This window comes from Hyperolius riggenbachi, chromosome 6 (assembly GCF_040937935.1).
Source record: "Hyperolius riggenbachi isolate aHypRig1 chromosome 6, aHypRig1.pri, whole genome shotgun sequence".
NCBI lineage: Eukaryota > Metazoa > Chordata > Amphibia > Anura > Hyperoliidae > Hyperolius > Hyperolius riggenbachi.
The window spans coordinates 221871864-221897320 of NC_090651.1; the positions used below are offsets into that span (position 1 = coordinate 221871864).

Here is a 25457-nt window from a genome sequence, read left to right on the forward strand (position 1 = left end):
TTCTTATGCTTAGTCACCTATACTGCGCAGAAGTGTTTGCATGTCTGCACTATGCATGTTACAGGGCCAGAGTTAGGACACCTATGTTTACCTGGGTACTTCTGCGCAGTATAGGTGACTAAGCATAAGAATGCATTCTTCTGTGAACTAAAACCCTGGCTTTTAATTTAGCTGTAGGGATAACAGTTGTGCCTGGATGAGTGAATCTGTGAATGCAATTGTTTGAACATTTGCATGTGAGTGTGCGAAGGGTTAATAGATTTTTGCTGTTTTCTAGCCACACCCCCTTCAGCACCTCCCTTTCCCTAATAATTTATTTAATGTCCTAACTAGAGGCGATGTGCCTGGATATATGTATGTTTATTCTTATCATTGACCCCTGTGGCTTGGGTCCAATTCGGTGCACTCCCCCCTTCCCCTGTATGTTTGTCAGCATGCAGACAGCTTATGCTGGTGTATGCGCATTGTGCACATGGACACATAACATTAGCTCCCTTGTACGATTGGTAAGATGCACTGTCTTTCCCAGGAGAGGAAGTTAGGATGTGTGCTCCTAATCCATTGATAGGTTTGATGCAATGAATGTGTTTGCATGTCTGCACTATGCATGTTACAGGGTCAGAGTTAGGACACCTATGTTTACCTGGGTACTTCTGCGCAGTATAGGTGACTAAGCATAAGAATGCATTGTTCTGTGAACTAAAACCCTGGCTTTTAATTTAGCTGTAGGGATAACAGTTGTGCCTGGATGAGTGAATCTGTGAATGCAATTGTTTGAACATTTGCATGTGAGTGTGCGAAGGGTTAATAGATTTTTGCTGTTTTCTAGCCACACCCCCTTCAGCACCTCCCTTTCCCTAATAATTTATTTAATGTCCTAACTAGAGGCGATGTGCCTGGATATATGTATGTTTATTTTTAATGAATTCTTGGGACACCGACTGATCAGTAGCGGGTAAACCCTCTATGTTTAATTGTGGGGGTTCTACATCAGAGAATTCCCGGGCTAGAGCGAGGCCTACCTCATTGGTGATGTCGGGGTCTCTCTCTTGTAGGCGTTACCTGGATTTCGCCGGGCTCCTGGAAGATAGTGTGCCTTCCGTGGGTGAAGAGCCTCCTGACTCTCCGGTAATGTTCTCCACTCTGCGGTCGAAACCTCCACTTGCTTCCTCCTGCTCGTCATGTGACTCTTCCGGCGCAATTTTGGGTCCGCTCACGCGGCTTCCCCGGGAAGAAGCCTGTTAGCTTCTGAGGTCTGCTTGCGCCTTTTTTCCATTTTTTTGAGGCCTCTAGCTCCATATTCTCCTCCTCCGCCATCCTATGTCGCTGTTTTGGTGGTCCGGTCACCGCAAATAGCCGCTTTAGATAGAGTGTGATCGGAACTCCTCTCCTATGCCACCATCCACTCCACCGGCAGCCACACCCCCCCCCCCCCCCCAATCTCAGCTGTTGTTTCTCCTGGATTTTGACATTTAATCTTTTTTCAGACTTGAGCACCGATGCAAGCCTCAGGCACAAGTGGGAAACTACCGGAGACACCTGCGATTGGGGTGAACCTGGGCCCTACGGCTGTCCAGCCAGGAAGATCAGACTGGAAAACATTTCTGACTGAAACTGCACTAGGTACAGAGGCAAGTAAGACACTGGGGGTAAAAGTGGTGGAACAAAATCGTAACCGCATATCTGAACGGGAGGTGAAACTGTTTTGGACAGTTGCCACACTGAAAAGATATGAGGAAAAACAAATAGCGGCCAGAGGTTTTAGACTGTACAGCGAGGCAGCTGAATATCAGGATGATGGAGATTTCATGAAACTCTGGCAGTCACAACAATTAGACAACGCTTTAAAACTCCCAAAAATCGTGCTGGATAGAACTGAAGCTGAGCCTATTAAAACAACAGCTGAGATTGAGGCCTGCAAACACGAACTGACTCTATTAACAACTCCACAACAACTACAAGAAATTACCAAGAAAATGGAACCTCGTCTAGCTCCAATCCAAAATAGTATTAAGGAACGGAAATTAAGGAAGTTCCGGAGGGACCAGGACGACTTTGCGAAGGGCCGAATCTTTGATTGGGAACTAGAGGTGTAGCGAACGGTTCGCCGGCGAACGGTTCCAGGCGAACTTAGGGGGTTCGCGTTCGCCTGTACCAGGCGAACTTTTGCGGAAGTTCGATTCGCCCCATAATGCACTATGAGGGTCAACTTTGACCCTCTGCATCACAGTCAGCAGGCACATTGTAGCCATTTAGGCTACACTAAGCCCTGGAGCCCCACCCCCCCTTATATAAGGCAGGGTCCGGCGGCCATTAGCCTCACTCGTGTGCCTGCTAGAGAGAGGAAAGGGACAGCTGCTGCAGACTTTTTCTCCTAGGACAGACTTTTCTCCTAGGGACAGATTAGTTAGGTTCTAGGCTGCTTTGCTTGCTCTTGACTGATTATTATTGCTTTTAAAGCACCCAGCAACAGCTCTTTTCAGAGCTCAACCTGTACATTTTTTTCTGTGTGTCAAACTGACACTTTTGTTGCATGCACAGCCTTGCTAATTGATATTGTGTGTGCCACTGCCAGCAGCCCAGCACATTCAGTGACTACCTGTGTGTGTGACAGGGAGCTGCACATTGTACTACCCAGTACTGCATATACCCCAGTACCTGTTGTGTTTACTTAACCCACCTCATCACTGCATATACCTAGCGTTGTGTTGAGTGAACCCAGCTCACTGCATCTAACTACCTGTTGTGTTGAGTGAGAACCCACCTGGCCACCTCACTGCATCTAACTACCTGTTGTGTTGAGTGAGAACCCACCTCACTGCATCTTAAGTACCTTTACTGTTGAGTGAACCCAGCTCACTGCATCGAACTACCCAGTACCTGTTGTGTTTACTTAACCCACCTCATCACTGCATATACCTAGCTTTGTGTTGAGTGAACCCAGCTCACTGCATCTAACTACCCAGTACCTGTTGTGTTTACTTAACCCACCTCATCACTGCATATACCTAGCGTTGTGTTGAGTGAACCCAGCTCACTGCATCTAACTACCTGTTGTGTTGAGTGAGAACCCACCTGGCCACCTCACTGCATCTAACTACCTGTTGTGTTGAGTGAGAACCCACCTCACTGCATCTTAAGTACCTTTACTGTTGAGTGAACCCAGCTCACTGCATCGAACTACCCAGTACCTGTTGTGTTTACTTAACCCACCTCATCACTGCATATACCTAGCTTTGTGTTGAGTGAACCCAGCTCACTGCATCTAACTACCCAGTACCTGTTGTGTTTACTTAACCCACCTCATCACTGCATATACCTAGCGTTGTGTTGAGTGAACCCAGCTCACTGCATCTAACTACCTGTTGTGTTGAGTGAGAACCCACCTGGCCACCTCACTGCATCTAACTACCTGTTGTGTTGAGTGAGAACCCACCTCAGTCACTGCATCTTAAGTACCTTTACTGTTGAGTGAACCCAGCTCACTGCATCTAACTACCCAGTACCTGTTGTGTTTACTTAACCCACCTCATCACTGCATATACCTAGCGTTGTGTTGAGTGAACCCAGCTCACTGCATCTAACTACCTGTTGTGTTGAGTGAGAACCCACCTGGCCACCCCACTGCATCTAACTACCTGTTGTGTTGAGTGAGAACCCACCTCACTGCATCTTAAGTACCTTTACTGTTGAGTGAACCCAGCTCACTGCATCGAACTACCCAGTACCTGTTGTGTTTACTTAACCCACCTCATCACTGCATATACCTAGCGTTGTGTTGAGTGAACCCAGCTCACTGCATCTAACTACCTGTTGTGTTGAGTGAGAACCCACCTCACTGCATCTTAAGTACCTTTACTGTTGAGTGAACCCAGTTCACTGCATCTAACTACCTGTTGTGTTGAGTGTGAACCCACCTGGCCACCTCGCTGCATCTAACTACCTGTTGTGTTGAGTGAGAACCCACCTCACTGCATCTTAAGTACCTTTACTGTTGAGTGAACCCAGCTCACTGCTTCTAACTACCTGTTGTGTTGAGTGTGAACCCACCTGGCCACCTCACTGCATCTATCTACCTGTTGTGTTGAGTGAGAACCCACCTCACTGCATCTTAAGTACCTTTACTGTTGAGTGAACCCAGCTCACTGCATCTAACTACTCAGTACCTGTTGTGTTTACTTAACCCACCTCATCACTGCATATACCTAGCGTTGTGTTGAGTGAAACCAGCTCACTGCATCTAACTACCTGTTGTGTTGAGTGTGAACCCACCTGGCCACCTCACTGCATCTAACTACCTGTTGTGTTGAGTGAGAACCCACCTCAGTCACTGCATCTTAACTACCTTTACTGTTGAGTGAACCCAGCTCACTGCATCTAACTACCCAGTACCTGTTGTGTTTACTTAACCCACCTCATCACTGCATATACCTAGCGTTGTGTTGAGTGAACCCAGCTCACTGCATCTAACTACCTGTTGTGTTGAGTGTGAACCCACCTGGCCACCTCGCTGCATCTAACTACCAGTTGTGTTGAGTGAGAACCCACCTCACTACATCTTAAGTACCTTTACTGTTCAGTGAACCCATCTCACTGCATCTAACTACCTGTTGTGTTGAGTGAGAACCCACCTCACTGCATATAGCTAGCATACCCCCAAGATGGACAAAATGGACAAACCAGGTGGTGGAAGAGGTAGAGGCAGACCAAGAGGAAGGCCACCAGGCACCGGCAGGTCTGTGGCTGTGCGAGGTGGTGTTGCTGTGATTTCGTGCGGACCTGCCCCAAAATACAGTGCTCAGAAGAAGGCACGTGCCATCACTTCCCAAAATCGTGAGGAGGTGATTGAGTATTTAACACAGAACACCTCATCTCCCGCAGCCACCAGCGCTACAACAAGCACCACATCCGCTGCATTTGACACTTCGCAGGAGTTATTTGGTGGTGGTGGTGAAATCACTGATTCCCAGCCACTACTGCAACAACATTTATAACTAATTTTTACATAAGCAGTGTCATACTTGGGACTCATTTCTCACTGAGATGTGGAGACAAGGCTAACCTAGGCCATAAGCATAAACTAAACTGAATTCATTAAACGGTTACACAGCCTCATAAAGTATACCAAGTTTATTTAAATGTATCAAAATGTTAAAAGACACCGATCCTCAATCATAGACATATGTCACAAATCAGCAATTCCCATAAGAACCCCCATAAAAACAATAGTAACTGCGGATTGCATATATGACGCTGGCTGCGTCTCAAGATCAAATATCTTCATATAGTACCATGGAAAACAAAACTGTATCTGGCCAGAAATAACAATTTCCCTTCCGTTTGAACAGACGTCCGCGCACTCATACACACATATACACTTGTGCCCAATTGTCTCAATATGGGGGGCCCCCTTCTTCTTACTTGAACTTCGTTTTTCCCAAGGGATTCAGTTCACCGTTATGTCTAAGGAACTGAAATGATCGGCCACTTGATCAAAACAGGGAGGATTAGATCTCACCCATATCAGTAGGGATTTGCAATCAGAGGTATCTCCGCTGGTCCGCACATCAGGATCCTGGTAACTTGCTTTGGAGCATGATGCTGTTACCTCCACCGTGCCAAGGACTTCCCTTACGGAGAACGCCAGCCCGGAGTTCCGTATGCCACGTGTGTGGATGAGTGCGGTGACGCCCACCGACGCGTTTCACGTCCCAATTGGACGTTTCATCAGGGTGTGGTCTGACTAACAGTCGTCATCACATATGTAGTGATCAAAGCTCCGCCCATCACTACTTGTTGCCATGCTCACCATTTGCTTGCGTTGCATGGAGTATGGATGATGCGGCTTACGCATACTTAACACTGGATGATGGCTATCATTAGTTCCTATGTACACATCAGGACACATTGCAAGTTCATTTCCACATACTGGTCTATTCACTTGAGCATGTTGCGTCTGCATATCAGTTGTTCATCACGAAGGGGTAGCATGACCAGACGGAAGTCCGTATAGGCAGCTGTACAGCTTATCATTTAACAGTTCCACAAATGTCCAGCAGATCATTCCTAACTACTGACTCATATTGTGACTCAATACATAGTCCACTGTCCCCTAATTTTATGTTATCTCTTAAGGCACAGTCAACATTCACTGCGGATCCGTGCAACCACATGCTCTACCCATATTGTTTGAAGAAGAAACCCCTTCCCGATCACAACCTACTGCAACAACAGTCAACACCCAGCGATTGGTTTTTAAGCACTCCCCACACACAATGAGCCACAATTTTGCCCAAAACTCATGGCTCTTTAGCCCATCAATATCTATTAGCTCTAAGAAAAGGGGACAGATCCAATTCTGCATTCAAACCTCTAGGTGTAACTGTGCTGAGTTTAAAAATCCACATTGCCTCCTTGCAATAGAGAACTTCATCGAAGTCACCACGTCTATTGGATATTCTCAAATTATAAATCCCCTTAACTGTGGTTCCCTTCAAACTGTTTGCATGATGTTCTCTATAATGATCATAGATGACTCCTGTCGATTTACCCTTGGTTATCTTACCAAAGTGTTCAAGTATCCTCTCCTTTAGTGCCCTCTTGGTCTTGCCAATGTATTTTAGCCCACAAGGGCACTGTATCATATAAACTACTTTTTTGGTATCGCAATTTATAAAGGATTTAATAGTAAACTCCTTATCACCACTACTGTCAGTGAATACATTGGCACGTTCAATATATGGGCACAATTTACACTTAGAACATCTAAACATTCCCATAGGCTTCCTACTGTCAAGCCATGTTGAGGGATTTTTTTGCAATTCGCTATGTACTAATCGATCTTTTAAATTAGGCGCTCTTCGGGCAGTTAGAAGGGGTCAGGGGCCAACAATTTTTTCAACTTGTTCATCTGAGGTGAGTATTGGCCAGAATCTGCTCAGCAGATCACGTAGATCGTTCCAATGTGCTCCAAAGCCAGTCACGAGGCGCATATATCCATCCCCTTCCGCACTACGCGGCATCCCCCTGGGGGCCAGCAATTCCTGCCGGTCCAGATCCCAGGCTCGCCGCAAAGCATTCCGAAGTACCGAGTGCGGGTAACCGCGCTCACGAAAACGTTGATACATACTGCGTGCCTCTTTTCTGAAGTCCTCATCCCTACAGCAGTTCCTCCTCAGGCGGAGGAACTGTCCGTATGGGATTCCCCTCTTTAAGGATGGCGGATGATGGCTGGTTGCATGCAGTACAGTATTACCTGCCGTGGGCTTATGATACGACGTTGTGACAATCGATTGATCTTCAATTCTCAGCATGAGATCCAAGAATGGGATCTCCTTGCCAGAAGAGAAGGTCAACCGAATGTTCTTTGTATTGACATTTAATTTTGTCATGAATTGCTCCAATTCCTCAGTGTACTACTGCAACAACAACAACAAGGCGCAGGTACACCACCTCCTACGTCTGAGTTAGGTGGCGATAGTATGGACGTAACGTGTGTAGATGGGGATGATGGTGGACCACCTGAAGTTGGTGCACTTGAGGAGGTGTCTGAGGAAAGTGCAGCTGGCCAGGAGGATTATGATGGCGATTATACGGATACCACATATGTTCCCGGTAGAGGAGATGACCAGGTGGACAGTTCAGAGGAGGAGTCAGAGAGGAGTAGGAGGAGACGACTCCATGGTAGAAGCAGAGGGAGCTCGTCCTCAGAAACAGCTGGGGGCAGTGTCCGGCGCCATGTATCACCAGCTATGGCCAGCCAGCCAACATGCCCTTCAACGTCAGCTGCTGATGCCACCCTAGCGCCATCACCCCAGGGGGTTCAGCGGTTTGGAAATTTTTTAACGTGTGTGTCTCAGATCGGAGCAAAGCCATCTGTTGTCTCTGCCAGCAAAAATTGAGCCGTGGAAAGGCCAACTCTCACGTAGGGACAAGTGCCTTACGAAGGCACCTGGAGAGAAGGCACAAACAGCTATGGCAAGAACACCTGAGGAAAAGCAGCACCCCTCAAAAGTCAAGCCACCCTCCTTCTCCTCTTCCTCCTTCAGGTGCATCGTCTTCATCCACTTTCTCCCGTGCACCTTCACAGCCACCCTCCTCCACACCGCCTCTTCCCTTCAGCGGTTCCTTCTCCTCTGCCCACAGCAGTACCCAGCTGTCCGTGAAGGAAGTGTTTGAGCGTAAGAAGCAAATGTCTGCCAGTCACCCTCTTGCCTGGCGTCTGACAGCTGCCGTGGCGGAACTATTAGCTTGCCAGCTATTACCATACAAGCTGGTGGAGTCGGAGGCTTTCCGTAAGTTTGTGGCCATTGGTACACCGCAGTGGAAGATACCAGGCCGCAATTATTTTTCACAAAAGGCCATACCCAAACTGTACCGTGCAGTTGAGAGGCAAGTGGTATCATCTCTGGCACACAGCGTTGGGTCAAGGGTCCACCTGACCACAGATGCCTGGTCTGCCAAGCACGGGCAGGGCCACTACATTACATACACAGCCCATTGGGTCAACCTGGTGACCGATAGCAGAAAGCAGGGAGTATGTGGCTGCGCAGAGGACCGACTTGTCACACCTCCACGGCTTGCAGGCAGGCCTCCAGCCACCTCCTCTCCACCTGCTATCACCGCTTCGCTGTCGTCATCCTCCTCCTCCTCCTCCTTGGCTGGTGCCGCCATCTCCTCTCCAGCTACACAGCCCCAGCACCCCAGGGCCTATGCTGCATGCCAGGTGCGACGGTGTCATGCAGTGTTAGACATGTCTTGCCTGAAAGCGGAGAGTCACACTGGAGCAGCTCTCCTGGCTGCTCTTAACAAATAGGTGGAGCAATGGCTGACCCCGCACAAGCTTGAGATCGGCAACGTGGTGTGTGACAGCGGCAGCAATCTCATTGCTGCGTTGAATTTGGGAAAGCTGACACATATACCCTGCATGGCACATGTGCTTAATCTGGTCGTGCAAAGATTTGTGTCCAAGTACCCAGGTTTAGAGGACGTCCTGAAGCAGGCCAGGAAGTTGTGTGGGCATTTCAGGCGCTCTTACAAGGCCATGGCACGCTTTGCGGACATTCAGCGTAGAAACAACTTGCCGGTGAGACGCCTGATTTGCGATAGCCCGACTCGCTGGAATTCCACCCTGCTGATGTTCTCTCGCCTGCTAGACCAGGAGAAAGCCGTCACCCAGTATCTGTATCATTACAGTACAAGGACACAATCTGGGAGGATGGGGATGTTGTGGCCCAACAACTGGACACTGATGCGAAATGCATGCAGGGTCATGGAGCCATTTGATGAGGTGACCAAACTGGTGAGTCGCGATGAGGGCACCATCAGCGACTTGATCCCCTACGCCTACTTCCTGGAGCGTGCCGTGCGTAGAGTGGTGGATACAGCTGTGGAGGAGCGTGAACAAGAAGAGTTAGAGCAGCAGGAGTCGTGGGAGCCATTTACACACGAACCCGATGTTTCCACAACACCGGCGGCAGCACAGAGGTGGGAGGAAGAGGAAGAAGAGGAGTCATGTGGGGAAGGAGAGGAGTCAGACTCTGATGATGGTGATGATGAGGAAGGTGTTTCTGTGGAGGAGGAAGAGGCGGCGGAAGGAGAACAACCGCGGCAGCCATCACAGGGGGCTTCTGCTGCTCCACGTTCCCGTGGTATTGTTCGTGGCTGGGGGGAGGAAGAGGAGTTGCGTCCCATCACTGAGGAAGAGCAAGAGGAGATGGAGAGTAAGTCTGCATCCAGATTTGTGCAGATGTCCTCTTTCATGTTGTCCAGCCTGTTGAGGGACCCCCATATCAAAAAACTCAAGACGAATGACCTGTACTGGGTGGCCACGCTACTAGACCCTCGGTACAGGCACAAAGTGGCGGACCTCTTACCAACTCAACAAAAGGCGGAAAGGATGCAGCACTTGCAGAACAAGCTGTCGATGATGCTTTACAATGCATTTAAGGGTGATGTGGCTGCACAACGCAATCAACGTACCACTGGCAGTAACCCTCCTCCTCCCAAGTCCACGCAGGCAAGAACAGGACGCTCCAGCAATCTCAGGGTGATGTCGGACATGCGGACGTTCTTTAGTCCAACTCCTCGCCATAGTCCTTCCGGATCCACCCTTCACCAACGCCTGGACCGGCAGGTAGCCGACTACCTGGCCTTGAGTGTGGATGTAGACTCTGTGAAAAGCGACGATGAACCCTTGGACTACTGGTTGCGCAGGCTTGACCTGTGGCCAGAGCTGTCCCAATTTGCCATACAACTTCTCTCTTGCCCTGCCGCAAGCGTCCTGTCAGAAAGGACCTTCAGTGCTGCTGGAGGCATAGTTACTGAGAGAAGTCGCCTAAGTCACGACAGTGTTCAGTACCTGACCTTTATCAAAATGAATGAGGAATGGATCACGGAGGGCTACTGCACGACCGAAGACTAAGTCAGTCCCCACACACAGCATCTCTGCCTGCAGGCCGCTTGACTGCCTTCTCCGCCACTACCAACAGGGTCCAGGACTCTAGGCGGATCCCTGAATTTTTAAGGCCGCTACACTAATTTTTCTGGTGCGTGTACATGTGCCCATCCCCCTTCGTGATCATTACCTTGCCGCGGTGAAGGGGCTTGCGCATCACAATGAAGCAATGACCGCCGGCTATTTGAGTGTCTCGGGTGGGGGTGGCACACAAAAGATAATAAGGTCGTTGCTTCATTGTGGTCAGACCAAATTTGATCAGCTGGACAGTCACTGTTCTGTCATTCAGCTACATCAGCCGGACGAGCATATGGGCTAAAAAGCCACCATCACCTGCACTCTCATCATGGTGCGCACCAGTCCAGCACAGCCGTCACTACACAAACGGCTGTTTGCAGTCACTGCATACCTTTCACTGCATCTGTGACTGCATATTATACCTGGCAGTCAGTGCATAACTTGCACTTGAATGGATACACTTTCAAACAATTTAAAAATACAACCATCTAAACTTTCAAACAATTTAAAAATACAACCATCTATCATTTTCCAAAAATGTAAAAAAAAGGCAAAACAACTTGCCCTCCGTAAAATATTCTTGGCAAATGCTTTCGACTTGGTTTGTCTTCCGCTGGCTCAAGGGTCCATCTGACCACAGATGCCTGGTCTGCAAAGCACGGTCAGGGCAGCTACAGCATGGGTCTCAGCAGGCTCCCACTTCGGGCCGGAATCCAACCTTCATTCCCCGTGGTGACAACGGCAGACTTGCCCTCCATAAAGGATTTAAAGTTAATTCATTTCAATTAGGGCCGCAAACGGTCCTCCTGAGTCCTGTATTGTTATTTTTGGTTACTACCTCGGGGCGGGCGTGCATGCCTGCCTGCCTCCCTCCTTGCCTGGATGTGTGGTGGTAGACGTTGATCAGGCTCCAACTCCGGAACGCAATACAAGAGGGAGCTCGTCCTCAGAAACAGCTGGGGGCAGTGTCCGGCGCCATGTATCGCCCGTTATGGCCAGACAGCCAACATGCCCTTCAACCTCAGCTGCTGATGCCACCGTAGCGCCATCAGCCCAGGGGGGCTCAGCGGTTTGGAAATTTTTTAACGTGTGTGTCTCAGATCGGAGCAAAGCCATCTGTTGTCTCTGCCAGCAAAAATTGAGCCGTGGAAAGGCCAACTGTCACGTAGGGACAATTGCTTTACGAAGGCACCTGGAGAGAAGGCCCAAACAGCTATGATTGGCAAGAACACCTGAGGAAAAGCAGCACCCCTCAAAAGACAAGCCGCGGAGAACAACCGCGGCAGCCGTCACCGGGGGCTTCTGCTGCTCCACGTTCCCATGGTATTGTTCGTGGCTGGGGGGAGGAAGAATGGATACACTTTTAAACAATTTAAAAATACAATTATCTAAACTTTCAAACAATTTAAAAATACAACCATCTAAACTTTCATACAATTTAAAAATACAACCATCTATCATTTTCAAAAAATGTAAAAAAGGGCACAATGGCAGACTTGCCCGCCTCCACAGGATTCTCGGTACTGAACAAGTACACAGCAAGTAGAAAATGTAATTTAAAAACAAAACGTAAGCTTTTTAACAATGCCATGGAAAGTTGAGAAGGAAGTCACACATTACCTGACATCACTGAGGGAGGAAGAGCAATCTCGCCATGTTGCGCAGTAGTCCAGCATGGCCGTCACTACACAAACAGCTGTTTGCGGTGCGTTACACAGTGAGTTTGGTGTGTCAGTGTGAAGCAGTACTCTAATTACACTCCCTGATTGATGTATACACATGCAAGATGTTTGAAAGCACGTTAGGCCTGCAATTTAGCATTCAATGTGATTTCTGACCTTAAAACGCTGCTTTGCGTCACATCCAGATTTTTCCCCGGGACTTTTGGCATGTATCCCACTCCGTCATGCCCCCCTCCAGGTGTTAGACCCCTTGAAACATCTTTTCCATCACTTTTGTGGCCAGCATAATTTTTTCTATTTTTCAAAGTTCGCCTCCCCAATTGAAGTCTATTGCGGTTTGCGAACTTTTCCGCGAACCGAACCTTCCGCGGAAGTTCGCGAACCCGGTTCGCGAACCGAAAATCGGAGGTTCGCGACATCTCTATTGGGAACAACAGAATCAATGTGGGAGGTCTAAGGGAAGGAAGATATCAAAATGAAATAGAGGGTACTGGACCACAGATTCAGGCTCAGATTCCAGCTCTGAAGAACCAGCAAAGAAAAAAACGACCAAACCTGCCCTAAAACCTACTGAAGGTGCCTCACCATGTGTAGGAGCCCCTTTAGGAGAAGGATCCGGAGGGGAGGCAGGAAACACAGATCCATCTCACGAGATGAAAGTCAGGTGGAAGAGAAACACACATGGCAGGGGTTACTACAGGAAGAAATAGTGGGTCTTCAGTCTGAGGAGCAACTGCAGGTAATAAATATCTCAGGGGAAATTTTACCAAATGGCTGTTCTAGCCTAATGTCCAAGGGTTTGAACTTTGCCCTAAGTGCACCTTATGACGAATTTAAATTTGAGGTGGACTGGTATTGTGCAATAAGACGTTTGAATATTGCAGTCCAGCAAGATACATGGAAACAGCAACCTGAGAAACTTGAGGTGAGTCTGGGAGGGCCTGGATTTTACTCCAACAGAGCAAGATTTGAGAGCTCTAGAAAACCTGCAGGCTCTGTGGAAAAAGGGGAATGTGATAAATACACTCAAAAGGGAAATGTCACTGGAGAAATCCAAAGTACCCTTCAGAGCATGCAGGTCAACAAGGGAGTTCCTCAGCACCCCAGCCTCCGCAGTAGAACATTTTGATTTAAAAGTACAGGACGAGATGAGAGCCCTAGTGTACCCCAAGGCGAACTTGAACATTACCCCTGAAGAATTAGCCTTAAATTGGTTAAAGGATAATAATAAAATAATTATCAAAAATGCTGACAAGGGGGGTAACTTGGTGGTGATGTCAAGAACATATTATGTTATGGAGGCCCTTCGACAGCTAGAAGGTGTGGATAACTATTATGAGAAACTCCCCAGAGACCCTAGCCACTAATACAAAAATCTGTTACAGACTCTGCTACGGAGAGGGGTGGAGTTGGGGTGGCTCTCTAAAAAACTTGGGGAAGATCTCTTACCACCTTTTCCTAAAAAGCCAGACGTCCAATAGGGTCCGCCAGAGGGTCCTTGACAGAACCCTTATCTAAGTATCTGGAATACCAGTTGAGACCATTCTTGGTCCAAATCCCCTCTTACTTGGCGGACACTTTGGATGTTTTGGTTAAACTCCCTAAATTGGAATGGCAGGAAGGCTATAGACTGGCATCAGTGGATGTAAAAAGCCTGTACACAAGAATACCCCAAAAATTAGGTGTGAAAGTGTTGAAGGACTTCCTAATTAAAAGGGGTAAAGATGAAGAATGGGCAACATACATTTGTGAATGTCTGTACTTTATTCTGTCGCACAATGCATTTCTTTTTCAGGATTGCTGGTATAGACAGGCGTCTGGGGTGGCGATGGGGACGTCGGTGGCCCCAACCTTTGCAAATATTTTCTTGGCTGTTTGGGAGGACCACTGCACATTCCAGAATGCAAATCCCTATCGCCACTCGATTAAGTCCTGGCTAAGATACATGGACAATGTGCTGTTAATCTGGCAGGGTGGGGAATGTGAGTTTAATAACTGTATTGACTGGATGAACATCAACAATTTTAATATGCATTTTACTGGAGTGTGGGGAGGGGATAAAATGGAATTCCTTGACCTCTCTATTGCAATAGAAGGGGGTGAATTAATAACCAAGGGATACAGGAAACCCACAGCCACTAATAGCATATTGTTGTACTCCAGCTATCACCCTGACCATGTTAAAAACTCTATCCCATATAGCCAATTTGTTAGGCTAAAAAGGAATAATAGTAAGGAATCTGATTTTGTGAGACAGAGCTATGAATTGGGCATAAGATTCCTCTCCCGAGGTTACCCTTTATCTTTGATAGTGGAGGCTTTTAAAAAGGCAGATTCTCGTTCTAGAACTGATCTATTGAGAAGGAAGGGGAAGAAGAGAAAACTAGAAGGGGGAGGGGAGAACTCAGGGACTGCAAAACCCGTTATTTTTGAATACTCACCCATGGGCAAAAAAATGCAAACTTTTATCCACAAAAATTGGAGTGATCTTAGAGGGAACACTAGCTATTGGAAAATTTTAACCCAAAAACCATTGATTACCTTCCGCAGAGCCCAAACCATTAGGGATATGTTGGTACGTAGTGAGTGCAGGGACATTAAACAGAAAGACTTGTTAACACTTGCACACCCGACTGGATGTTTTAAATGTGGAAATTGTAACCACTACACCAATTTTATACTGGGTAAGAGAATCACACTCGGTGGTGTAATAATCCCAGTTAAGGATTTCATCCATTGTCGGTCAAAACATGTGGTGTATGCAGTCTTATGTCCCTGCAACCGATATTATATCGGAATGACAACTAGACAAATGTGTACACGTTTCCAAGAACATGTAAATTCCCTAAGTACAGGTAAGGGAGCGGGTCGCCTAATTCAACATATTCTAGATGAGCATAGCAATGTAAGTGCACCTTTAAGATTTACAGTGGGTTGCAAAAGTATTCGGCCCCCTTGAAGTTTTCCACATTTTGTCACATTACTGCCACAAACATGAATCAATTTTATTGGAATTCCATGTGAAAGACCAATACAAAGTGGTGTACACGTGGGAAGTGGAACGAAAATCATACATGATTCCAAACATTTTTTACAAATAAATAACTGCAAAGTGGTGTGTGCATAATTATTTGGCCCCTTTTGATTTGAGTGCAGTCAGTTGCCTATAGACATTGCCTGATGAGTGCTAATTACTAAATAGAGTGCACCTGTGTGTAATCTAATGTCAGTACAAATACAGCTGCTCTGTGAGGGCCTCAGAGGTTGTCTAAGAGAATATTGGGAGCAACAACACCGTGAAGTCCAAAGAACACACAAGACAGGTTAGGGATCAAGTTATTGAGAAATTTAAAGCAGGCTTAGGCTACAAAAAGATTTCCAAAGCCTTGAACATCCCACGGAGCACTGTTCAAGCGATCATTCAGAAATGGAAGGAGTATGGCACAACTGTAAACCTACCAAGACAAGGCCATCCACCTAAACTCACAGGCCGAACAAGGAGAGCGCTGATCAGAAATGCAGTCAAGAGGCCCATGGTGACTCTGGACGAGCTGCAGAGATCTACAGCTCAGGTGTCAGACTCTGTCCATAGAACAACTATTAATCATGCACTGTACAAAGTTGGCCTTTATGGAAGAGTGGCAAGAAGAAAGGCATTGTTAACAGAAAGCATAAGAAGTCCCGTTTGCAGTTTGCCACAAGCCATGTGGGGGACACAGCAACCATGTGGAAGAAGGTGCTCTGGTCAGATGAGACCAAAATGGAACTTTTTGGCCAAAATGCAAAACGCTATGTGTGGCGGAAAACTAACACTGCACATCACTCTGAACACACCATCCCCACTGTAAAATATGGTGGTGGCAGCATCATGCTCAGGGGGTGCATCTCTTCAGCAGGGACAGGGAAGCTGGTCAGAGTTGATGGGTGTCATGATCACTGCTGCAGCAGGTATTGCTGGAAGTAGTAGTGCTGCAGCTCAGGCAGTTCTGATCTCTTTCCATGCAAGCTGCATAGCTTTGTCTGCCTTTCCCTGCTGTCAGCTTGTGACTGATTATCATTCACCTGTGTGGGAATCTGCATGTCTGCTCCCATTGGATGACCTCAGTATAAAGATCTGCTTCCTGCAGGACTCCTCGGGTTTTCGTAGCTTCAGTTTAAGCCTGTCTTGCTGTTGCTTCAGCCCCCGATCGTGTTTCTTGTTCTAAAGATACTTTGCTGGTCTTTGCTTCATATATTGGTTCATTGCCAATATATATGCATACCAGCACGTTTATTATTTTCCTTGTATTCGTGTTACGTTGATACATCAGTGTCGCTGATGTATACGTACACGAACTGTTTATATCCTTCTGAATCCTGTTCTGTTACCGTTTGTGGATTGCGTTCATCTCTGCGAAGAGATAACGAATCCTTCTGAATCCTGTTCTGTTACCGTTTGTGGATTGCGTTCATCTCTGCGAAGAGATAGCGAATCCTTCTGAGTCCTGTTCCCTGTATTACTCCAGTCTTAGTCAGTGTTCCTGCTTATGTCATATATCGGTTCATTGCCGATATATACATATGTTAGTCAGACGTTACAAATAGTTTCATTGATAGCTGTAATTGTAATACGCTAGGAAAACATACTTATTGTATTTTTGTCTGTGTTACATTCATCTATCTTGATCCTGCTATTTCCTGACTATCCTGTCCTGTCTTTGTGAGGCACGCCATCCCTGCAAACGCATTGGCTGCCTCATTCCAGTCTGTCTTGTTGTGGACGCTTGCTGTCACTAAGTAGCGGCTAGCTAGCAATCGTTCATTCTGTCTACCTGTCCTGATCTCCTCAGTTCTGGTTTATGCGCTCAGCGCTACTTTGCGCTGAGACGTTATAGCGAAAGTATTGTTTGTGGCTGTCGGATCTGCACCGGCTCTGTGCGCCACAATCTCCTATTGGAGTCAGTCCTTCCCTCCACTATACTAGGGATAGCCTGTTTCCTTGTGCTAGTGTGTGTACCTCCGCCACGTCAGCTCATGCGTTGCATGCTGACTGTGGAGAATACACCACCAAGCCTTACATTATGAAAACCCCATTACCAATCCCCATTGTGGGGGGGGGGGGGGGATTCCCAGAAAGTATGACACTGTTAATTATGGTTCCTGCTCCTTTAAGAAATTTGAAGAACTTAGCTCTGAAACAGAAAATGAGTTTTTCTCTGAATGTGCCAGGTTCCTGGCCAATCCCGATCTCCAAGCGACTCCTGTTTCAACCTGGGCACCCCAGCTAGTTTATATTTTGTTTAAAGGGCAATTGTTTCAGTGGGCATTTGATGTTCTCAATCATTCCGATTTGAAAGAGAGACCGCTGGAATTTCTAGCGTTTGTGATCCATAACTGGTTGCCCATAGATCCATTGCCTTTTCCTCTAAATGAACTCCTGGCAGCAGGCCAATCAGCTTCCCCTTCAATTGTTTGCAAAAATGATCAGCAAGCAGAGAGTGTTCCTGATAATTTTCCTGCAGCTTTGAACAAATCACCAAAGGCAGCAGGGTCTAAGGCAAAACGCAAACGTTCTAAGAAACGTGTCCGATCTGCAGAGTCGTTATCCTTAGCGATTGAGACCTATAATGAGATTCTGCCATTAACAGATAATGAAATGCAATTGTCTTTCAGGGGAGTTAAATGGACTTATGAAACTACTAATGAACTTTCCTCCCTGGCTAGGGAAAATAAAGATTTTTGTTTAAAAGAATTATCTGAGTATGATTATGAGGAGATATTACAGAGTATTGAACAAATCAACTTATTTGTGAACCAAGGGAAGTTTGCATACACTACAGTTCAACACTTGCTACAGGTATTGGAGATTCTTAAGAATAAGGAATCTGCCAATCACCTGCTAATTAACCCTATACATGTGCCTGCCACAATCATATCTGCAAACTGTGATCAGCCTAAATGTTTTCGCTGTTAAGTATGCATGGGATCCTCCATTCGAGAGGGGAGAGATGGAAGCCCTGGTCTGTGAATGGAAGAATGATTCAAGTTCATTTTGTCAATTTTACAGTGCAAAAAGTGAAATGGTATTGAATGCATGCATTAAGTCAGCCTATAACCTAATAGAGACTGGTGTGTGTAGGTATGACTGTGTGGCTCCTGTGATAGATGTGTGGGAACTGATTTTGGATGATTTTTATGTGACTCCGAATTCGCAAATTTGGCGTTCTGACCCGCCTGCTTCAGCACCTTTCGCTGATTCAGCAGGTGATTCGGAGCTCTTTTTGTGTGAAATTGAAGTTCCTGCAATTCCACCCTGTACCATGGATAACTCAGTGTTACTTCCCAGTAAAACAGAAGCCACTGATACTTTCTTAACCTTGCCCTGCACAAATTTCTCAGCAGAGAATCCAGAGATCCTGCTGACTTCCGAGTCCAGTCTAGCCAGTACTCATGAGTCTTTGTTCAGTGAAACAGACACCAGAAAAATCTTGCCTGCCTCTGCAAACACTTCTGCAGAAATTACCTGTGTTAATAAAGTTCAACTCCTGTCTGATCCAGCAGATGCCAATAGATGCACTACATCAGTTTCCGAGTCCCAGCAATCCTGTCTAGAAACCTCAGAACCCCAGCATCTGAATTTTCCAATTTTACAAATGAATGGTGATTCAGATGCGCAAACATTGTGTCTTGATCTTCCTGTTTCTACACCTCGCTCTAGTTTCGTGAATAGCTCAGAGCATCTGCTATGTGAACCTGAAATCGCAGAATTATTACCTTGTTCAGAAAATGTTCCAGTAAATTTGCCCTGTATCGTGAATAGCTCAGAGCATCTGCTATGTGAACCTGAAATCGCAGAATTATTACCTTGTTCAGAAAATGTTCCAGTAAATTTGCCCTGTACCATGAATTGTGCAGTAGATCTCTCCTATGAAGCTCAGGTCACAGAATCCTTATGCTGTCCAGCAGGTGCTTCCATGGTTTTGCCCTGCAATATGGACTGTTCAGTGATCCTGTCCAGTGAAGCTGGAGTCGCAGAGTCCTATGCTTCACCCAGTACTTTGGATACTTCAAACCCTCTAGCAGAAGACTCTGAGGCACTGCTTACCTCAGTGGGTGTTGCAGCAATATTCACTTGTTTAGCAGCTGTCTTAGAATTAAAGTCCACTCTAAATAAACTTGATGAATCTTTGTCTGATGAAGCAGAAGTCATTGAAATATTGTCCTCGTCAGCAAGTGTCTTAGATACCTTGCCCTGTACACAGTCTGATTTAACCAATATTGTGGAGTCCCTCTCCAGTGTTGTAACAGCCGAGGAATTCCAGCCCTGTCCTCTGAATGTTTCAGAAGTCTTGCCCTGTAACATGAATAATTCTGATTCTCTGGTCAAAATAACTGAAGTCTCAGAATTTCAGTCTGATTTAGTAAGCGTTCCTGAAACCCTGCCTTGTATTTTGGAAAATTCTGATTCTCTGGCCGGTGTGGCAGAGATTCCGGAGTTCCCTTCCTGTCCAGGGAATTCCTCAGATTTGCCCAGTTCAGTGGGGGATGCTGTAATATTGACTTGTTTTGCAGCTACTTTGGAGCCCCAATCCCAGGTACTAGATGAGTCTCTGTCCAGTCCAGAGGAAGTTGTGGAATTCCTATCTAGCTCAGGTCATACATCAGAAGACTTGTCCTGTCTTGTTTATGCCCCTGAACCTGATTTGTTAACAACCTTGCTAGAATCAGCGAGGTCTGTTCCTGCATTCTTTAGTGAGAGTCCAGTGCTTGTGAAGTCTAGTCATGATGAATTTTTGTCCAGTCCTGGTTTCGGTCCTATCTTGGCTGACCCAGAGGTTCACAGTTCCTTGACATGCCCAGAAGTTTCTCTTGTACCAGTGTGCCCAGATGTGCTTTGTGTGCCAGAATGCCCAAGTGTGTCTAAGGTGTTAGCGTACTCAGATGCTTCCTTAGGGGAGACATGTTCTGATGTTGCCAGTCTGCCTGCATGCCCAGAGATGGTTCTGGTCCCTGAAAGCCCTGATCTTGATGTGTGTCCCCTTGTAACCCTGACTCGGGAATTGCCATAGGTTCCATGGGGATTCTTGATAGTTCTCCATGTGAGCCTAAAGGGCGTTCTGACCTTTTGGGATCTCTTTGGAGCTTTAAAGTGTTCTGGGAGATCTCTGAGGAAGCTTGTCCTGGTACCTTGGACTGGTTCAACAGTGGGTTTTGTGTTGGTAAAGACAGTTCCGGTGGGCATTGCAAAGGCTTTGGCATTTTTGGACGGTCCCTGGAAGGCAGTGGGTATCGCTCAGAGAGCTTCGGGGGGCTTTCTTCTGGAAATCATGGTTCTGATGGGTGTCACACTGAGACTTGTGGTACTGATGGGCATGGTTCTGTAGGCTCTGGTTCTGATGGGTTCAGTCTTGTGATGACTGATTCTGGAATTTGGTCTTGCCGGGCTGTCCCGGTCATCATGAATTATCAGTTAAGTTGTCTCCTTGGGAAGGTCAGTTTTGAGAGGCGTCTGGTATCCGCCTTTAAGGGCGGGGGTACTGTCATGATCGCTGCTGCAGCAGGTATTGCTGGAAGTAGTAGTGCTGCAGCTCAGGCAGTTCTGATCTCTTTCCATGCAAGCTGCATAGCTTTGTCTGCCTTTCCCTGCTGTCAGCTTGTGACTGATTATCATTCACCTGTGTGGGAATCTGCATGTCTGCTCCCATTGGATGACCTCAGTATAAAGATCTGCTTCCTGCAGGACTCCTCGGGTTTTCATAGCTTCAGTTTAAGCCTGTCTTGCTGTTGCTTCAGCCCCCGATCGTGTTTCTTGTTCTAAAGATACTTTGCTGGTCTTTGCTTCATATATTGGTTCATTGCCAATATATATGCATACCAGCACGTTTATTATTTTCCTTGTATTCGTGTTACGTTGATACATCAGTGTCGCTGATGTATACGTACACGAACTGTTTATATCCTTCTGAATCCTGTTCTGTTACCGTTTGTGGATTGCGTTCATCTCTGCGAAGAGATAACGAATCCTTCTAAATCCTGTTCTGTTACCGTTTGTGGATTGCGTTCATCTCTGCGAAGAGATAGCGAATCCTTCTGAGTCCTGTTCCCTGTATTACTCCAGTCTTAGTCAGTGTTCCTGCTTATGTCATATATCGGTTCATTGCCAATATATACATATGTTAGTCAGACGTTACAAATAGTTTCATTGATAGCTGTAATTGTAATACGCTAGGAAAACATACTTATTGTATTTTTGTCTGTGTTACATTCATCTATCTTGATCCTGCTATTTCCTGACTATCCTGTCCTGACTTTGTGAGGCACGCCATCGCTGCAAACGCATTGGCTGCCTCATTCCAGTCTGTCTTGTTGTGGACGCTTGCTGTCACTAAGTAGCGGCTAGCTAGCAAGCGTTCATTCTGTCTACCTGTCCTGATCTCCTCAGTTCTGGTTTATGCGCTCAGCGCTACTTTGCGCTGAGACGTTATAGCGAAAGTATTGTTTGTGGCTGTCGGATCTGCACCGGCTCTGTGCGCCACAATCTCCTATTGGAGTCAGTCCTCCCCTCCACTATACTAGGGATAGCCTGTTTCCTTGTGCTAGTGTGTGTACCTCCTCCACGTCAGCTCATGCGTTGCATGCTGACTGTGGAGAATACACCACCAAGCCTTACAATGGGAAGATGGATGGAGCCAAATACAGGGCAAACTTGGAAGAAAACCTCTTGGAGACTGCAAAAGACTTGAGAGTGGGGCAGAGGTTCACCTTCCAGCAGGACAATGACCCTAAACATAAAGCCAGGGCAACAATGGAATGGTTTAAAACAAAACATATCTATGTGTTAGAATGACCCAGTCAAAGTTCAGATCTAAATCCAATCGAGAATCTGTGGCAAGATCTGAAAACTGCTGTTCACAAACGCTGTCCATCTAATCTGACTGAGCTGGAGCTGTTTTGCAAAGAAGAATGGGCAAGGATTTCAGTCTCTAGATGTGCAAAGCTGGTAGAGACATACCATAAAAGACTGGCAGCTGTAATTGCAGCAAAAGGTGGTTCTACAAAGTATTGACTCAGGGGGCCGAATAATTACGCACACCCCACTTTGCAGTTATTTCTTTGTAAAAAAATGTTTGGAATGATGTATGATTTTCGATCCACTTCTCACATGTACACCACTTTGTATTGGTCTTTCATGTGGAATTCCAATAAAATTGATGCATGTTTGTGGCAGTAATGTGACAAAATGTGGAAAACTTCAAGGGAGCCGAATACTTTTGCAACCCACTGTACTGGCCTCAAGGTTGTCGATTTTCCAAGAAGGGGAGGAGATTTGGAAAGAATATTGAGACAGGAGGAGGCAAAAATAATCTCACGCACAAAAGCTTGCGGCCGTCTTGGCCTCGATGAAAGAAACAAATTATGGTGTTTTTTGGAGCAATATTGTGAACTGTTTAGTTCTTAACATGCTGCACTGCCTCTATATAACCTTTAATGGTAATAATCTAGTTTACAAATTTCTTTGTATTGAATTGCCTCACCTGAGATCTGCCTCGCTGTATTGTATATTGCTTTTAACATAGAATTGTTTTTAAACGTTTGTTTTTTGCTTTGTTGTTTATTGTTCTTTAGGGGGACACAGAAAACGCTTTGCAGATGGCCACACTATTATACCCTGACAATGGTGGAGTGGTAAGCAGATGCAACCACTAAATGCTGCATATTGATGTGTTAGCATGTTCTGTTGTCATGGCAACGTGAGACTCTGCAATTGTGAACTTTATTGTTCTATGTCAGTTTAACACGGAGCGGGGATGTGTTTATGGGAGATGGCAGCCGATGTAAATAGCGAAAGCTAGAACCCTGATTGTCAGTTGTGCCATATGACGTACCAGGATGAGCGTTTTTAGGGGGGGTTTATGTCTTGGCTGTAGGTTCTCTCATATTCGGAAGTCCCATGCTCCTAGTGTACAACTTCTAGCTGAAGGATCCATAAGAGGATTGATTAAATACCCGTTTGCAATGTGTGCAGGCATTTACTTGCTGTAGACGCGCTGTTATGGGAATTGCGCCCGGCGCGTCTTGGTCACTATGGCAACTGGGAAGATCGCTTCTCCACTCCTCCCCTCTCGTCATAGAATACGACAGACGGGCGGCCACACGTGACTGAGGATTCTCAGCCGCGATTGGTTAGCCTTTCTCCCTGGGTGATTGGCAGCGGCGGTGAGTGGGAGTACCCGGAAGGGCGTGTTCAACACTGCCGCAGCGCACGGGGATGCGTACAGACGAGATGGGGGTGAGTTTATGGTCCTTATTACAGTATATATAAGAGGAGTTCTGTGAATGTACCCCACTATTTGGCCTCTGACGAAGCAGGGGGACCTGCGACACGGCTGTCAGGCCGTCTTTTTGTACCTGCATGTAACCTTACTGTACCTATTGGAATAAAATTCTCACTGAAGCATTGACGACTGGTGCCGGACCTGCTTTTCTTCTCAAGTTATAATTTGTGATACTCTCACCAGGTAGAGAGCACAGTCGGCTCGGTAACCTCATTCCAATTGCCTTTCCAGGACATATCGAGTGCCAGTCACCTGTTTCCTCCTGGATTTTGATCTCTGTCTCAAGGCTTTTAAAAACTTTGCAAAAAATTGAGTTGTTGAGAATTGAACAAAGTTCATTTACCTGGCTTCTTCCAACTAAGAATACAGTACTTACAATTTCATTGTATGATGTTCTGCACACTGTTTTACATCCATACACTGCTGTGGTAATTGCGATGCAGAAAAACAACATGGTAAATACCAATAGTATTGCCAGAATGCCATAAATAGCAGCCTGAAAGTAAAGACAAGAAAAGGGTTACATAGTTATTTGGGTTGAAAAAAGACATACGTCCATTGAGTTCAACCAGAGAACAAAGTACACCAGCCTGCTCCCTCACATATCTCTATTGATCCAGAGGAAGGCGAAAAGCCCTTACAAGGCATCCAATTAGCCCCAAAAGGGAAAAAATTCCTTCCCGACTCCAGATGGCAATCAGATAAAATCCCTGGATTAACAACACTGGGCATTATCTAGTAATTGTAGCCATGGATGTCTTTCAACGCAAGGAAAGAATCTAAGCCCCCTTTAAATGCAGGTATATAATTTCCCATAACTACTTCCTGTGGAAATGCATTCCACATCTTAATCACTCTTACTGTGTTAAATGATCACTATATTTTTATTTAATGAAACCATTTTCTATGAAATTAAAGTAAACTGTCACAATTGCCAGATGGGTTGGGTATCCTCTGTGTATAGGGTTATGCAGGTGTATGGGAAAAATCAGCAGTCAAGTAGGCCAGCAAAAGTACAAGACAGGCAAGGCAATGTGGGACACAGATGAGGATCAGGGCAGTCTGAAAACAGGATCTGGGCTGGAAAGGGCACCCGGAAACAGGGAGGGCTGGAGAGAAATTGACAAACAGAGTACTGCAGCTTGGTGGCAACAAGACAATCTAAATAGTTTAGTAGCTAACAAGAAGTCCCATGTATGGAGCAGTATTAGTCAGCAGATGGTGCACACTGGCACCTAAAAACCTACTTCTGTGAACTGGTAAAGGACTGTAGAAGAAATCAAACTGAATCTAGAGAAGGGGATATACCCTAGCAGGAACAGGGGTAAGGTACATGTAATGTGGGAGTGATGCATTAAAAAAAATGCGCAACAGAAACCTATAAGCTAACATTTTTATCTCCTTATTCAACATTTAAGCCTTGTACACACGCATGAGGCATGTCGCCCAGCAGGAATTGGGACATGATCCCCCGGGCGACATTGCAATACAAACGCTGTACAAATACTATATGGGGAGAGCAATGCTTACAGCCAGCACTCGGCCAACTCGAACTGCCAGGCTAATCACATTGGGGGCATCGGGGGCTACTGTACACAATACTATACGGTAGATTCTCACCAGAGGTAGTCATTGGCCAAGTTTCATCTAGCATGTGCATGAGGTTTAAGGCCTCTTTGAGGTGGGAGGTAAATATTTTGAAACATATTTTGCTCTAATAAAATATTTGTCATTCTACAGCTAGTGGCTGAAACAGCAATTATTGGCTGATAGAATTGCGGGCACCTGGGGTTTGTGGAAATGCAAACCCCTGGCGCCCACATTTAACCACTTAAGGACCAGCCGGATTTCTAATGATCGGTGCTGCGTGGGCTCTACAGCCCGCAGCACCGATCAGGATTACACCAGGGCGATCAGACTTCCCCCCTTTTTTCCCCACTAGGGGGATGTCCTGCTGGAGGGGTCTGATCGCCGCCGGCCATTAGT

The 25457-nt window shown here is 46.3% G+C and overlaps 1 protein-coding gene across 5 annotated transcripts in view; it reads right to left on the reverse strand.

The window, feature by feature from the left end:
- LOC137521331 (membrane-spanning 4-domains subfamily A member 4A-like) overlaps positions 1–25457 on the reverse strand; it is a 142060-nt gene that overhangs the window by 15973 nt on the left and 100630 nt on the right. For all 5 annotated transcript variants that reach the window (XM_068240456.1, XM_068240452.1, XM_068240453.1 and 2 more), the window contains one exon: positions 23848–23967. In XM_068240456.1, coding sequence (XP_068096557.1) covers positions 23848–23967 — 120 coding nt within the window. The remainder of the gene's footprint in view (positions 1–23847; positions 23968–25457) is intronic.